This window comes from Megascapheus bottae, chromosome 34 (genome assembly GCF_031878675.1).
Source record: "Megascapheus bottae isolate mThoBot1 chromosome 34, mThoBot2.hap1, whole genome shotgun sequence".
Lineage (NCBI taxonomy): Eukaryota > Metazoa > Chordata > Mammalia > Rodentia > Geomyidae > Megascapheus > Megascapheus bottae.
This window is the reverse complement of record NC_143542.1, coordinates 3,688,369-3,705,312: the sequence shown is the minus strand read 5'-3', so window position 1 is coordinate 3,705,312 and position 16,944 is coordinate 3,688,369. Positions and strand designations below refer to the sequence as shown.

At 49.4% G+C, this 16,944-nt stretch overlaps 1 protein-coding gene across 2 annotated transcripts; it reads right to left on the bottom strand.

Annotated features, from left to right (window-relative positions):
• Positions 1–856: 856 nt before the first annotated feature.
• Arpc1a (actin related protein 2/3 complex subunit 1A) lies at positions 857–16,925 on the bottom strand. Of its 2 annotated transcripts, none has more exons than XM_090324337.1 (10): positions 16,818–16,925; positions 12,194–12,289; positions 11,624–11,728; positions 9,119–9,341; positions 7,819–7,926; positions 7,052–7,264; positions 5,201–5,276; positions 4,929–5,122; positions 2,266–2,356; positions 857–1,271 (listed from the first exon to the last, which is right to left on the bottom strand). In XM_090324337.1, the coding sequence occupies exons 2-10, from the start codon at positions 12,255–12,257 to the stop codon at positions 1,233–1,235; spliced, it is 1,113 nt and encodes a 370-aa protein (XP_090180463.1). In that variant the 5' UTR covers positions 12,258–12,289; positions 16,818–16,925; the 3' UTR covers positions 857–1,232. The 2 variants fall into 2 exon arrangements, with proteins under 2 accessions (XP_090180463.1, XP_090180464.1); XM_090324338.1 differs by lacking the exon at positions 16,818–16,925 and adding an exon at positions 15,860–15,915 and having other exon boundaries at positions 12,194–12,286.
• Positions 16,926–16,944: the final 19 nt, after the last annotated feature.

The window sequence follows — 16,944 nt, the reverse complement described above, 5'->3', positions numbered from 1 at the left end:
AGACGGCCTGTCCTTGCAGGTATAGATGAACACACTGTGGGATAGGGCAGAGCCGCTAGGCCAGAACCCTGGGCACAAGGACCCACTTGGAGACAGCCAGGCCGCCCAGGGGTCACTGAGTGGACATGATAGCCCTTTGTGTCAGTGTCATGCTGTCCTCTGGGAGGCTCTTGGTAGCAGCACCCACCATTCTCCTGGGCATTCAAGCTCAAAGCTACTCTGTATGCATATCCTACCTCCTACGATCCTCAGCCTGGCACACAAACTTTTAAGATGGAAAGAAAAGGAGCTGGGTGAGGTGGCTCACACCTGTCATCCTAGCTACTCAAGAGGCTGAGATCTGAGGATCGAGGTTCAAAGCCAGCCTGGCACTAACATCTGTGAGACTCTTATCTCCAATTAACCACTAGAAAATGGAAAGTGGTGCTGAGGTTCAAGAACAGAGCAGTGGGCTTGAGCTGAAGAGCTCAGGGACAATGCTCAGGTCCAGAGTTCAAGTCCCATGACGGAAAAAATAATAGAAAAGGGAGGAAGAGGACGCTGGCCAGGGCAGGCAGGCCCCGAGCCACCAAGCAACAGATCAGAAGGGGACCCTCAGCGAGGGCACAAGCATCCTAGCCAAGATGATGTTTCGCCCCTCTTCCCATCCGCGTGGGCCGGCTCAGGGCCACTGCAGGGCTGGCTGCGGCGGAGTGGAGGGGCGCTTGGGTCAAGGCTTCCTCCAAGTAGCAGTTGCACAGGACAGCGTACCCATGACACTGGATCTGAGATCCCCCTCAAAGTGAAGTCACTCAATGAGGGACCGACCACATTTGTGCTGCTAAAAATGGTGACAGTAGAAGGAAACAGAGCCAAATGCACATTCAGGGTGTTTATTCCATTTTCTAGCAGACGACGTACACACTTCCTCCTCTTTCTTTTAAGTTAGTGTGATGTTTCCAGAATAAACTAAAAGAAGCTTTGGTCAAGAATGGAATGAAAGAGCAAACACAAAACAAGATGAAAAACCCACTGCTGCCTTAAAAACCACCACATCCACCAATGCTGTGCGCACACACACACACACACACACACACACACACGCACACGAACACACAGACACCCCCCCCCACACACACACACATAAGGCTGCGTGTTCCGTGTTCCGGGCGGCCGTCCTCACCCTCATGCTCACGGCGGGCGGCGGGCCAGGTCTCGGGGGTCCTCACGCGGCCGGCGGGGCGCCCTCAGCTTCACATTATCCGGAGGCCCTGGATGGAGGCCTCCAAGGTCTTGAAGACAGACAGCACTCGCTGACCATCTGCACAGCTGCGCACAGGCTACCCCCATGCTGGAGCCACCCCTCCCCAGGACCAGGCTGCCTCTGGGATGGGGACCCTTGTCTCCAGGGCACAGCCTGTACCCGCACTCACAAACCCCCTCCCCCGTGGCCCTTGGGGACAGCTGCCCCAGCACGCAGGGTAGAGGGGCTGCAGGTCTCCCTGCTCTGCCCCTCCCCAATGCCCACTGCCCCCAGCCTGATCGCCCTGCACAGGTGTCACGGGCCGTCACGCCCTCTCCTGCCCACGGGAGGCGCACACACTTTCACCTGTGCCTGTGGTCCACTGGACCCAACAGCTGTCACCGCCAGCCCCATCTTAGGTTCCCAGAAGGCCACAGCACGGTGACGATGAGTAGGGGTACAAGGTGGAATTGTGCCTCCTCCTATCCTCTCTCAGCTCACCCCCTGCCCTACCCCGTGGGTGATAAAGCTGCCCTGCTCCTGGCACGGACACCTTCACCTCCAGATGCCCCGTGCAGGGGCTGCTTTGCTGGCGGCATGGTGCTCTTCCTGGTGCTGGATGGCCTCCCGGGAGGGCTCTCGCCCACTCAGAGTGGTGGCTCTGCTCGTAAAGGGGTCAGTTTTGGCTGGTTTTATTTTGGATAGTCATGGGACTTGAACTCAGGGCCTGGGCACTGGCCCTGAGCTCTTTCACTCAAGGCTAAGTGCTCTGACACTGTGAGCCATAGCAACACTTCCAGTTTTCTGGTAATTAATTGGAGATAAGAGTTTCCAGGACTTTTCTGCCCAGGCTGGCTTCAATAATCCGGATCCACAGATGTCAGCCTCCCGAGTAGCTAGGAGGACAGGCATGCGACACTGCACCTGGCCACGTGGTCAGCTTCTAAGCCTGCCACAGTGTAGAAGCCTGGCTTCCAAGAGCACAGAGCTCACTGCCTCATAAAACGAGAAACATCGTCTGCACACAAGGGAGATTGGCTTACCTTGAAATCCCAAATGGTCATGGCTCCATCGATGCCAGTAGTGCAGAATTTACGACAATCTTGCTTGTCAATCTCATAGATAGACACTTGGCTGGAAGAAAGCAAAGACAGTATAGTGCACGGCGATGGGAGCCCATGCTCACACACGCATTCCTAAGGACATGATTTTTTTTTTTTTGGTCTATTTTCATCCATCTTGGGGGAGTAAAGATTGCTACTACATAGCCCAGGCTGGCCTCAATGATCTTCCTGCCTCAGTCTCCCCAGTGCTGGGTTACAGGCCGGCACAACCATGCCTGGGTTATAAACTGTCTTTCACTCTCTAAATGGTTAACATGTCCAGTGATATTAGAGCACAGCAATCTGACTCTTAAGATGCCCCAAGCACCTCACTATTAGGTGGGTAGGAAAACCAAAATGAACCCTCATGAAACAGAGTGGCCTCCCTTAGGGATGCGAGGGGCCATACTGCATGCACATTCAGAGCACGCTGTGAGACTGAGATATGGCTCAGAGGCAGAGCAACTGGCTGGCAAGGGTGACTCTAGGAGTTCAAACCCAAGTACTACCACAAAGGAAAATGGGCGGGGGGCGGGGAATGCAAGCCAACAGCAAAGATGGGAATGGGAAGGATTTTTTTCCATTATGCTTTGAACCTGAGTGAAATTCAACTGGATCCAGACAAAACTCAGAATCCACCCTGTATGGCAGTCTAAGCTCAGGGCCCCCAAACTAAACTGAGCACCAGGCCCCCTCCCGCAGGGCCAGCAGCCGTAGGACATTGCATGCGAGGCTCTAAGAGAGCCAGCCCCATGGCCCACACAGTTCCTTCTTTATTTCTCCTCTGAGCCGCAGGGAAGGGGCAGAGTGCGAGGCACACAGGCCCCTGTGTCCAGCCAAGAGCAGACAATGGCCTTCACATTTTTAAATGACTGGGAAAAAATGGAAAAGACCATTATGTCACGATGTGAAAATTCTGTGAAACTCACACTTGATGTAGAGCTGAAAACGCCCCCGGGCTGCTCAGCTCCCAAGAGAAAAAGGCCAACACCATGCTAACAAAGAAGGTCTAACCTCATCTTCTTTTCTTTTTGTTTGAGACAGGGCCTTTCATGGAGCCCAAGCTGCCCACAAACTCACTACCCTCATGCCTTGGCCTCCTGAGGCTGGGATTACAGGTGTATGTTACCACACCTGGCTTAAAAGTCCTAATTCCTACAAAGAAAAGCAGACTATCCAGTGTGCAAGGGTTTCTCCTTTTACTTTTCACTGAACAGTGTCAGAGAGAGATGAGAACTGCTCCCCTCCTGCTGGCACAGAAACGAGAGAGAAATTCACTAGTGAATGCAATGGTTCCAGAGGGAAATCTCCAGTGTGTTTTTACTTAAGCTTAGTCTGCACTTTTCAACACTGCTGGGCAGTCGCAGCCCCTTTAAGTCCTATTGAACATGTAGCACAATCTACACTTAATAATTACATTTCTAAGCAGGGTGCTGGTGGCTCACACCTATACTACTAGTTATTCAGAAGGTTGAGATCTGAGGATTGCTGTTCAAAGCTAGCCCAGGCAAGAAAATCCACGAGACTCATATCCAAATATCCAGGGAAAAAAAGGCGGGGGAGGGGGGCCGGGAGTTTGGCCTAGTGGCAGAGTGCTTGCCTAGCATGCATGAAGACCCTGGTTCGATTCCCTGGTACCACATACATAGAAAAAAGCTGGAAGTGGTGCTGAGGCTCAAGTGGTAGAGCTCTAGCCTTGAGAAAGTCCAAGGACAGTGCTCAGGCCCTGAGCTCAAGCCCAGGACTGGCAAAAAAAAAAAAAAAAAAAAGCCGGGCGTGGTGGCTCACACCTGTAATCCTAGCTACTCCGAAGGCTGAGATCTGAGGATCTCAGTTCAAAGCCAGCCCAGGCACTAAAGTCTGTGAGACCTTTATCTCCAATTAACCACTAGAAAACCAGAAGTGGGGCTGTGGCTCAAGGGGTAGGATGGTAACCTTGAACTGAAAAGCTCAGGGACAGCACCCAGGCTGACAATAAATAAAGTAATAAAATAAAACAAACTACATTTCTAGAAAACGTTCAGAAGTTTCCTTTATTCCTCCTGCCAATACCATCAGGATAAAAGCCTCCTAATGTTAAAGGCCTGGTTGTGCCGGGCGCCGGTGGCTCCCGCTAGGCATGACGACCCTAGCTACTCAGGGCTCAGCTCTGCCTCAGGGAGGGCTTCCGACCAAGGCCTGCGACACAGCAAGTATGTACTCAACCTACTCGTGGAGAATCAGGACCCACAGACTCTCAGACGCACACCCCTCCTGCTGAGAGCGTGGCAGTCAGGAAGAGCCAGAGCCATCACTGCCATCCTTCCCACGGGGCACTGCCGAGAGAAGCACAGGGGATGCAGCACAGGCACAGGGGCCACCTGACCATTGTGTGTGTGTGTGTGTGTGTGTGCAAGCACGAACATGGGTGTGCACATGTATGCACCCCAGTTCTGGGCTTGAACTCGGGGCCTGGACATTGTCCCGGAGCTTTTGTGCTCAAGGCTAGCACTCTACCCCTTGGGCCACAGCTCTGCTTCCGGCCTTTCGGTGGCTTCCCACGTAGCTAGCCCCACAGGCGAGAGCACTTGTCCAGTGGCGGGAGGTCCAGGCGGGGTACCTACGTGATGCTGTTCTGGTGCAGCGTCTCGAGCGCGGCGTGGCGGTCCTCCGTGGTGGCCCTCTTGTCCATGTTGCGGAAGCGCTCCATGGCTGACATGTTGCGCTGGATGCTCTGTTTGGGGATGTCCAGCTTGGAGACGAAGGTCAAGCAGCCGCGGTCGTCGTAGTTAAACAGCATGGGGCAGCAGTCGTGGCCCTGAGAGGAGAGGTCAGTGGGTGGGGGCAGGGTCACAGGGCAGACCACAGCGGGCCCCACACGGCAGGGGAGACTCACAGCAGCTACAACGCTGTTCTCCGAGACGAAGGACACGCTGAGGAGCGGCAGGAACTCAGTCTTCAGAGTGGAGACCCTGAACACAGAACACATGTGACCCCAGGCATCCTTAGACACGCATGACCCAGGCTGCGGCCCCAAGGGGCTCTGCAGTGTCAGCCAAAGCTGCCCATCCAGGCACTGGCGGCTCCTGCCTATCACCCTGGCTTCTCAGGAGGCTGACATCTGAGGATCGCAGTTCAAAGCCAGACTAGGCAGGAAAGTTCGTGAGAATCTTATCTCTACGTAACCAGCAAAAAGTCAGAAGTGGAGTGTGGTTCAAGTGGGAGAGTGTTAGCCTTGAGCAAACAGAGTTCAGGGACAGTACCCAGGCCCTGACTAAGTTCCCTTTTCATGACTGACCCCCTGCCCCAATTTTTTTTTTCTTAGAAATGGCTCCAGTGTGCCGCTGCACAGTCACCAGGGAGGTGAATCACGGCACAGACCACCACACAGACATCACGTGCGGATGGAAAGACAAGTGCCTGTGTTTGTGTAGGAATTTTCCTACACAAACATGTAATGTTTACTTCTAGCTTAAGGAGATTGTTCTTATTTCAGGGTGGGACCTAGCTAAGGAGCCCAGGCTGGCCTTGAACTCGACCGTCTTCCCCTCAGCTCCCAAGTTCTGTGATAGACATATCACACACTCAGTTTAGGAAGCTACATTTATAATAAGAAGAATCCTTAAAAAAAATAAAAGCAGGGGCCGGGAGTGTGGCCCGGTGGTAGAGTGCTTGCCTAGCATGCACAAAGACCCAGGTTCAATTCCTCAGTACCACATACATTGAAAAATAAAGCCAGAAATGGTGCTGTGGCTCAAGTGGTAGAGCTCTAGCCTTGAGAAAGCCCAAGGACAGTGCTAAAGGCACTGAATTCAAGCCCTGGGACTGGCAAAAAAAAAAACAAGACAAAAAAAACCCCACATAAGATCAACAAAATTCATATTCAATCCAGTTAGGAAGAGCCGTGCAGTGTCATAGAGCAGGGGCGCGGGGAAGAAGGCCGTGACTGAGACCACACACAGCCCACCGAGTCCGAGACCTCTATCAGTGAGTTTGAACTTGGGGCCTTGGCGCTGAATCCAAGGCACTAACTCTCTACCACTTTGAGCTACGGCTCCACTTCCGGTTTTCTGGTAATTCACTGGAGATAAGAATCTCAGACTTTCCTACCCAGGCAGATCCCAGCCTCCCGAGTAGCCATCAGGGCCTGGCACAAGCTACCTTTAGCGACCAGGGGCAAAGCTGCAGCAGTAAAGACTCATGACAGGAAGAGGGTGCCGGTGTCCGCCACCTCCCCTTGGCTAATAAACACGAGGACTCTGTGCCAGGCTGAGGAAGTCCAAGAGGTGACTGACCCACTCACATGAGTGGTCACAGCCCACTCCTTCTCCGCCCACATCCGTGGATGAACAAGGTAAGCTGCCAGTCTGAAGGGACTCTTCTGAGGAGCAGAGCAGGGGGTTGGCCCAAAGAGTCATTGGCAACACTAGCTTCAAGGACTGTCTATCCCAAGAAGTGCCACCTCTTCAGAGCTGGGTGTGGCAGCAAGCCTCTGCCTGCAATCCCAGTACCTAGGAGGCAGAATTATGAATGGGAGGCCAGTCTGAGGTACCCATCGAGGCTGTCTCAAACACCCCCAAACAAAAGATAGACGTGTGCGTGTAGACGTGATGTAAAGGACCACAAAGTAGGCATGGAATGGTGGGCCTTTAACGTCACTGGCACCTGCAATCGGACTGGCATTCTGATACCAGTGCACGCTCACCATGGACACAGAACAAACAAACAAAGGAAAGCCAATACGCACTGCACACTCTTGGAGGCATCGGCAACAGACACGGTGCTATCGTGGCTGACCCAGGCAAGACGGTTCCCACTGGCGGAGAAGCTGACCCCGTGGACCCAGCCACCAGTACCACTGCCACCAAACTCTGACATCAGCTGACCAAAAGGCATCTTGCTACCCCAGGGTGTACTGGCCGGTTTCTCATCCACTTCTTTAATGTAGGCAGAAAACACTCTGTAGGAAGAGAAGGAAGACAACCAAGTACGTCTACAGACTGGGAATGGTGGTTCACACCTGCAATCAAAGCCACAGGAGAGGCAGAGATGGGGCATAGTGTTTGGACACAAGTCCTGGCAAGAAGCTAGCAGACCTCTTCTCAATAAACAAGTTGGGTATAGGGGTCCCCCAGCTATGTGGGAGGCAGAGGCAGGAGCACTGCTGTCTGAGCTAGCCCTCTAGGAAAAAAAATATTAGATCCTATCTGAAAAATGACTAAAGAAAATACAGCTGGGAGTGTGGCTCAAGTGGTAGAGCACCAGACTAGAAAACACAAGAACCAGAGTTCAAGCGCCAGTACTAACAATGGCAGAACAGGCAGGCTCCCCAGCCCTCCCTACCACGTCCGTCTACCTTGGGGACTTAAGCCCGCACCTTGAACGGCTGTGCTCCAGCTCCTGGATGCCACCAGCTCCTACTATCTTTGTGGCCCTGCCAGTGCTTAGTATAGAACTGTGCAAAGAAAAGGAACCTTCAGCCGCTGCGGCCTGCCAGTTTCCATGAGCCCGCACCTGCATTTGAAGTCACAGGACCCTGCAGCCAGTAAGACGTTGTTGGGGTGCCAGTCCAGGCTGAGCACAGTAGAGCGGATCGGCTTCTTAATGTGCTTGCTCACCCACCTGCAGGAAAAAGCCCAGTGGATGATCCACATACGATCTAAAGGCCCCCAGCTGGAAACACTGAAGCACGGGTTTAGGATGGTGCCAGGTCTCCTGACAGAAAGCAGGCGCATTTCTGAAGAACAGAGAATCTGAGATGGCATCACCTTGATGGTAAACCTTTGGGAGAAAACTGATTTGGATTAATTTTGGCTTAATTTCTTTTACAACTCCCCATGAAGCTAAGAATTCTTTTATGCCACTCGTTGAGAAATCACAACCAAGTAATTAGAACTTCTTGTTGGAAGATTGTCCTCTAATTCTGCACTGCCATTCAGAGAAGATAGTCAATTTTTGTACCAAAAGTGCTGCTTTAAAAATCAATCGTGCAGGGTGCCAGTGGCTCACACCGGTAATCCTAGTTACTCAAGAGGAGACCTGAGTACTGTGGTTCAAAGCCAGTCTAGGCAGAAAAGTCCCGGTGAGACTCTTATCTCCAATTAACCACACAAAAACCAGAAGTGGCATTGTGACTCAAAGTGGTATGAGTACTAGCCTTGAGCAAAAGAGCTCATGGACAGTGCCTTGGCCCTGAGTTCAATCCCCTAACTGACCCCACTACTAAAAAAAAAAGGTGATCAATTAAGATGTGGAGGATTAGAATTTAGAGCTAATAAATACTCTCTAGGAATTAAACTCTCCCCTCAAAATGTAAATCAGAAGCAATGATGATGGATCATGCCTGTAATCCCAGCTATTCAAGTGGTTAAGATTCGAGGATCACTGTTCAAAGCCAGCCCAGGCAGCAAAATTTGTGTGACTCATCTCCAATTAACTGCCAGAAAACCAGAAGTGGAGTTATAGCTGAAGTGGCAAAAAAGCTCAAGGACAGTATCCAGGCCTTGAGTTCAGGACTCCCATAAAAAAGCAAATAAACAAAAAGAATAAGAAAACTCATCTGGCAGCACAGACAAGAACTATAGTACATTCAATAAGAAAAGAAGATGTGAGATTTGACTCATTCGATAGTCCATAAAGAACAGAAATAAATGCTGTGAGGATGGAAGATTCTAGAAGGAAACCTCACAATCCCCCAGGGAGGAGAGCCTGGGGCTACAGTTGGCCATTTACACAGCACCTCAAGAAGCCCCCAGCCAGCAGTTCAGGAGCGGATTCTTGCACACAGAAACACCAGGAGGCCCGTGCGACTCACCAGTCATTTTCAGACTCGAAGTAACAAACGGAAATGAGTCGTGCTCCACTGCCCACAGCAAATTTGTTCTCGAGGGGTGACCACTTCACAAACGTAGCTGCCCGATTAATCCTCAGGATCACCAGCGTGGGCTTCCACACGCCGTCTTTCTGACTCCAGACATAGGCGTTGCGGTCGGCCCCACAAGTGACGATGCGGTCACTCTTCGGAGCCCAGTCAATGCCTGCAAGTGGGGCAAGTGACATCTGCTGTGGGCTGGGCCCCAGCAGAACGCTGCGCCCGCCAGCTTCCTCCTCCACCAGGCCTCGCCACAACCTCACACCAATACAAGGACCTTTCTCTGCAAAGCGTTCCCGCGCTCAGCAAGTTCCATGAGGCCAGGTATGACAGATCCTTGGATTTAAGGGCACAGAAGTCGATCACAAAACAAAAAGACTAATCAGAATCTTCCTTGTATTTGACTTCATTTGCATCGCAATCAAAAGTTGGCGAGAGCCAGGTGTGTAGGGCACACTTACACTCCCAGCATTTGGGAGGCTGAGGCAGGAGGCCAGCCGGGCCACACAGTGAAATATTCTCCAAAAAAAATTCAACACTGAGACCGTGCTGTCCCTTTGATGATTGCCCTACTTGCATTCTGTATACTACTGATTTCTTCTACAATGCTTCAGAAAATCTGTTTTCCCTAAAATTACTATCTCCTTGAGAAAATATATTTGATTCTTGATCTCCTATCAGAGAATTATATTTTGATTTTTTTCAACAGTTTTTTTTTTTTTCAAGATTTTAAAAATGAAACAGGCGTGGTGACTCACACATAGAATCGGAGCTACACAGGAGGTTGATATCTGAAGAGCACAGTTTGAAGCCAGTCAGAGGAGGAAAGCCTGTAAGAGTCTTATCTCCAACTGAGCACCAGAGAAAGCTGGAAGTGGAGCTGTAGCTCAAGTGGTAGAGCACTAGCCTTGAGCAAAAACAGCTAAGGGAGGCCGGGAGTTTGGCCTAGTGGTAGAGTGCTTGCCTAGCATGCACGAAGACCCCTCAGTATCACATACATAGAAAAAGCCAGAAGTGGTGCTGTGGCTCAAGTGGTAGAGCTCTAGCCTTGAGAAAGCCCAAGGATAGTGCTCAGGTCCTAAGTTCAAGCCAGGACTGTCAAAAAAAAAAAAGGTCAGGGACAGGACAGGGCCCAGCACAACAACAAACACAAAACCCCTGCTATGTGAGTGGACAGAAAACAGGCCCAAGTGCAAAGAACCCCAGAAAAGAAGTAAAGTGAAAAAGAACATAATTATTTCACACTTTTGGCTATTTGAAGAATCGTTCATCTTACTCTTTCTCATTAAACACATTTCTTAAAGCTAAACTTCCAATTTAAGATCGCTGGGCACGGTGGCTCACGCCTGTCATCCTAGCTACTCAGGAGGCTGAGATCTGAGGATCCAGGTTCAAAGCCAGCCTGGGCACAAAAGGACCTGAGACTCTTATCTCCAATTAACCTCTAGAAAATGGGAAGTGGGGCTTGGCTCAAGGGTAGGGTGATAGCCTTGAGTGGAAGAGCTCAGGGACAGTGCTCAGGCTGAATTCAAGCCCCATGACCCATTGGAAAAAAACAAAATCTAAATGTCCTCTTTCTTACACAAGGCCATGGGCAGAGGAACTTAAAACAGGCCAGAGCTAATAGAAATAAGGTCCGGGGAAGCAAGTGCAATGAAAATAGAAACAATGATTTCAGTGAGACACTTGTTCCTAGTGCTCACAAGTAATATGCCAAGCCACTGCTCAAAGCGAGGCCTCTAGGATTACTTGCCAGAGAGCCTGACAAGAAGCTTTGGTCTTAGCTCAAGCTGTTCAAAGCAGCTGGCTAAGGCAACTGCTCTGCCAGATAGAGGCAAAAAGGGAACATGGCCGGGTGCAGTGGTTCGTCTGTAATTCTAGCTACTCAAGAGGCTGAGATCTGAGCATCACGGTTCAAAGCCAGCTCAGGCACTAAAGAACGTGAGACTCTTATCTCCAATTAAGCACTAGAAAACCGGAAGTGGCACTGTGGCTCAAGGGGTAGGTCAGTAGTCTTGAAGAGCTCAGGGACAGCACCCAGGCCCAGAGTTCAAACCCCACGACTGACAAAAATAAAAATAAAAAATAATTTTAAAAAGGGAACATGATGGGGAAATACTCAAGCTTACCTATGAATCCATCAACACAGGTGTGAACATATTAACCATGAACTGGTGCTGGGTACTGGTGGCTCATGCCTCTAATTCTAGCTATTCAGGAAACTGAGATCTGAGAATTGTGCTTCAGCCCCAGGAGTAAAGTCCACGAGACTCTTATCTTCAGCTAACCTGTGAAAACTCCTAAGTGGAGTTGTAGACCAATGGTAGGATGCTAGCCTTGCTCAAGAAAAGCTCAGGAGCGGCACCCAGGTCCTCATGGCTTTAAATGACAGGAAGCCCTCCCCGGAAGGCGGCACACGGATGGGGAGGCGGGCACGACGCCTCTCACCTGTGATGTGCCCATTGTGCTCCTTCAGCTCCTGAGCCTTCACCCACTGGCTCCCGTTCTTCTTGTAGATGTGCACCTCGTGATTATTGGGGCTAAGGGCAATCTCTGGAGAAGGAAGTCCACATTAACTGTTAATACCCGATCTTAAAGCTGCCACCAAAACAAAAAGAAACGTTACACTTGGCGTTTTGAAGATTAAAAAAAGCGGCTTGAAAAGAAGAGGCCCCCAAGCTCACCCCTGAGGAATTCTTTACTAGCTGGATATTGGCTGCTCTCACAATAATCTTCGCTTATAGGTGTTCTCAGGAGGCTGAGCTCTGAGGATCATAGGTCAAAGCCAGCTAGGGCAGGAAATCTGTGTGACTCTTATCACTAATTACCAAAATGACAAAAATGGAGCTGTGGCTCAAGTGGTAGAGTGCCAGCACTGAGCACAAAAGCTTAGACTCAGTGCCCAGGTCCTGAGTTCAAGTCCCCAGGACTGACTAACACAACAATGACAAAAAGACACATAATTTTGAAATGCTTCAAAGACAGAAAATACTATAGGGAAGTCAGTAGCATACTTACGAGTTCGGTCCCTGTTCCAGGCATGACAGGTGATGGGCTCTAGTAAAAACTGGTGCAGTGACATGATTCTCAGTGTTTTCTAAGAACAGAAAGCTGCAACAGACAACAGAAACAAGCACTGCAAATGATAAGCAACCAGTATTTAACTTATGAGGACCCTGAACTGTTTGAGGATAACTCATATAAACCTCAAATCAGAAGCATTTACATAGAACTAGCATTGTAAATACCCGTGTAGACTTTCAAACCATGGATTAAAGTTTGTGGGGGAAAACAGGCTATTCACACAGCCCCAGATTATCATCCCACACAGCACTCACAAATGGCAAAGGGGAACACATAGCTTCATAATAAATCTATCAACCACTATGGTAATTAAGTGATCAAACTTCTTATCAAATAGCAAGGCAATCTGACCTAAGGAGCCTCCTAAGAAGGGGCAAGAGAAAGTAAGCACACACTGCCATTACAACACTGACCTACTGGTCATGCAGACCAGATCAGTCCTGAAAGATGTGCTGTGATGGGAAATGACAATGGGGCCACAGGACTATTCTGAGGCAACATGGTCACCCCATCTAGAATGCCCTTGTGTTCAACAGGCCTACACACCTCAAAAAAGGCAATATGGGCTAGGAGTTTGGCCTAGTGATAGGGTGCTTGCCCAGCAATAGAGTGCTTGTCCAGCATGCACAAAGACCTGGGTTCAATTCCTCAGTACCAAATAAATAGAAAAAGCTGGAAATGGTGTTGTGGCTCAAGTGGTAGAGCTCTAGCCTTGAAAAATCCCAAAGACAGTGCTCAGGCCCTGAGCTCAAGTGCCAGAACTGGAAAAAAAAAAAAAAAAAAAAGGTAATACAAAGCCAGGAGTTGGTGGCTCACACCTGTAATCCTAGCCACTTAGGGAGGCTGAGATCTGAAGGTCACAGTTCAAAGCCAGCTGGAACAGGAAAGTCTGTGTGAGACTCTGATCTCCAAAAAAGCCAGAAGTACAACTATAGCTCAAATGGTAGAGCACTAGCCTTGAACAAAAAAGCTCAGGGACAGTGCTCAGACCCTGTGTTCAAGCCCCAGGACTGGTACATGTGTGCGCACACGCGCACACGCACACACACACATACACATACCACAACAGAAGAGGAAGACTACTGTAGACTTAAATTTTATTTCATAAATGAACACTGATTACACTCTGTGTTGAAAGAGTCACACAGGTATCCGCTGTCAGGCAACAAGGCTTTTACTTTTTGTTCCCGTGCAGAGCTGGGTGGGGATCTCAGGACCTTGTACACGCCAGGCAAGTGCTCTACTGCTGAGCTACATCCCTAGACCAATAGTACAGTGTACAACTGGGGAAATTTGATTTTCAGCTATTACATAGCAATTAGGGATTCTTTTCATTTTCTTAGCTCTACTAATGGCGTTGCTATTAGGTAAGGACATGTTTGACTTTTAGGAGATAAAAGATGGATGAACCCCTTGGGATAAAAATCTCACAACATCTTCTATACTTCTAGAACTTGTTTTCAACTGTTTAGGATAGAAAATATAGAAAATAGAAATATGGCAAAAATAAATAAATAAACCAAGAATCCATTAACTAGTGAATCCAAGCAAAAAGTATACAGGTGATTTACGTTATTGCTTAACTATTTTACTTTGGGTAAAAATCAAGAATATGAAAAACATTCATCGAATTACAAGCCAAATTAAATTCTCCCTCCCCCTCTCTCTTTTCTTTTGGCCAGTCCTGGGCTTGAACTCAGGGCCTGAGCACTGTCCTTGGACTTTCTCAAGGCTAGAGCTCTACCACTGGAGCCTCAGCACCACTTCTGGCTTTTTTCTATGTGTGTGGTATGAGGGATTGAACCTGGGTCTTTGTGCATGCTAGACAAGCACTCTACCACTAGGCCGCACTCCCTTCATACAGCTTTCTCATTCCCTTTTTCTTTTCTTTGGGGGTCCTAAGAGGCTTGGCATTTGTTAGCCAGGTGCTCTACCTCCTGAGCCACATCTCTAGGCCTAGCTTTGTTATTTGTGTATGCCAGTCCTGGGGCTTGAACTCAGAGCATGGGTGCTGTCCTTGAGCTTCTTTGTGCTCAGTGTTAGCGCTCTACACTTGAGCCACAGCTGCACTTCCAGCTTTTTAAAAGTATTTAATTGGAGATCAAGAGTCTCTCCATAATAGGATGTAGCTCAGTGGTAAAGTGTTTGCCAAGCAAGTGCAACATCCTGGGTTCGATCCCCAATACCAAAAAAGAAAAGCAAATTTATATATGTATGTCCATTCACATACACACAGTTTAAAAAACAAAAAAAAGTTTCGTGGACTTTCTTGCCTGTGCTGGCTTCAAACTGTGGTCCTCACATCTCAGCCTTCTAAATAGCTAGGATTAACACCTAGCCAAATCTGTTATTTCTAAGAGGCACTCTCACTATAGACAAGTTTCAACACATTTACCTAAGTCCTGTTAACCTAGGGAGAATTCTGAAATGTGAATTTTTGTGGAATAGGAGTTTTTGTCTTTGAGACTAGGTATCATTTATGCAGCCCCTGCTTGACCTCCAGTTTCTTGCCTTCTTACTGCTGCTACTCTGCTCCCTGCTTGCTTCTCTCTGGTAGCTGATACTTAACCTAATTGTTCAGTCACAACAGGCTAGTCCCAGAGCTTTTCAAAGTAACACATCCTGTCATAAATACTTCTAATTAAAGCAACTTAATTTAAAAACAAAATCTTGTTGACTGCCACTAAATTTGTTGGCAAACTAATCGTTCTGCATGAATATCTGTGAAACAAAAGCATGTATTTCAGTGTAGCTATAGACGAAGGCTTTCAAAAGAGGTATGTGATCATACAATAGTATAACTACTTCTTAAATTGCACTTCTAATTTTATTCTATCACTCAAGTCCTATATTTGAACATACATTTGAACCAGCCTTTCTTTTATAGTCATGGGGCTAAATATATTTTACATCTGCATGCCCAGCCAACAACTCGTGTTGGTCAAGTTTATCATGCACACAGTGAAAGGAACTTGTGACTTTTGTGCCAAGACAAACATACTTCTGACATAGGGTGATAATTATAATCTCTACAATGACTGGCATTCAAATGGAATGTAAAGATCTTAGTTAATAAGGCTAGAGGAGAAAAATGGGGACAAAAACATAACAGCACTGAGAGAAATAAAATGTCTGGAGTAGGAATCCAGGGACTCCCACTACTCTCTTCCTGGATCATCCTGAGGGATGGACATTGAACTAGGACACGCAGACATATACTGTCAATTCCGGATCTTAAAAGTACCTGCACAAGAGGGAATTTCTATTCTCTGTTTAGGTTCAGTTTTCAATACTGTGATTCATCTAGTTTCTAATCATTTAATCACTCCCATGACCCAACCCCTGGCAGCAGGTACTCTTAGGAAGATGCCACATCCTCCCTCCCAAGGCCCACAGGTTTCCACTCCAGCGAGGCCAGTAGATCCCGCCTGTGTGTTGGACCTAAGACTAGCTATTTAGCCCAGAGTATTATCATGCTCCCCTCGAAGGCACCAGTTTCAATTGTCCAATACGATTCTCCCTTCTTTAAATGGGAACCCTAGAATATCAGCCAAGTATTTTGTGGTAAGAAGCAACCAAACAGTCACACCCACTCCCTACCGTGGTTACTTCATCTTCTTCACTGATTACCTCTGGTTTGAGATACCTGAAATCCAAGGGCCTACAAGAAATTAGGGGGTTAGGTTAAAAACTAATGGAAGAGGAGTGAGGCAGGGTAATTTCGGTCATTTGAGTTGAAGTACACAGAAAGTTCCAAAGTCACAGTATATATATGTATATATATATAAAAAAACCAGATGGCTTCCTAATGAGATTCTAAAGTACGATTAACTAAGAGACTACCATGTTCCCCACATGTTAAGTACCAGGCTGGAGCTAAAAGCCTAAATAAATATGCCATCATTCTGGTCCTCGAATCCGGGGTGGGAGAGAAAGGCAGATGGGCAGTAATACTCTGGGCTAAGAAACTAGTCTCAGCAGTTTAAGTATGCACAACAACGGGAGGAGGAAACGGAGGTGCCCAAGTCACCTTCCCAGCGTCATCCACCCAAGGGATGGCCCGGCGATGGGCTGCTCCTAAAGTGAACAGGAGCCCGGGGAAGAAGAGCACGCAGTATGGTTCCCCCCCGGCCCCCTCAGTAACTGGAGGGGCGAGGGCGGCCGCTGACAAACATCCCAGACGCCAAAGAGGCAGCAGCCCTCGTAACCGTGCATTCGGGGGAAGGTCGTCGGCCCGCTTTCATTGCACGTTATGGTCAGACGCGCAGTGGAGGGAGCACTGGGGTTCACCGGGGCGCCGGGGAAGCGGGCTGGAGAATCCGGACCAGCAGGGATTCCAGGAGCTCTGGGGGAAACGGCGCGGTGAACCGGGACCTCCGGCGCCCGCCCCCGGCCGGTTTCTCCCGAGGCCCGGCGGGGGGAGGCCCGACCGCTCCCCCAGCTCTGGGCCTCGCGGCCTAAGCCCCGCTCTCACAGCCCCACGGGCCCGACTCCACGAGAAACGGGGTGGTCGTGGCTCGCAGGGCCAGACGCTCGCCCCCCGCGGCCCCTTACCTGGGGGGGTCGGGGCGGTTCCGAGGCTCGGGGCGGAGGATTCGCGGACTCTGGTCAGTCGACGCGAACGGGCTCCGGCGGGCGCGCGGGTGGAGGACGGAAGCCGGGAGGGAGCGGCTGACAGGTCCCGG

Coding starts and splice junctions, on each gene's coding strand:
- Arpc1a (XM_090324337.1), bottom strand. CDS start 12,257: ATGTCACTGCACCAGTTTTTACTAGAGCCCATCACCTGTCATGCCTGG. Junction 11,729..12,193: donor CTGGAACAGGGACCGAACTC/GTAAGTATGCTA, acceptor TTCCTTCTCCAG/AGATTGCCCTTAGCCCCAAT. Junction 5,123..5,200: donor AGAACAGCGTTGTAGCTGCT/GTGAGTCTCCCC, acceptor CTCTCCTCTCAG/GGCCACGACTGCTGCCCCAT.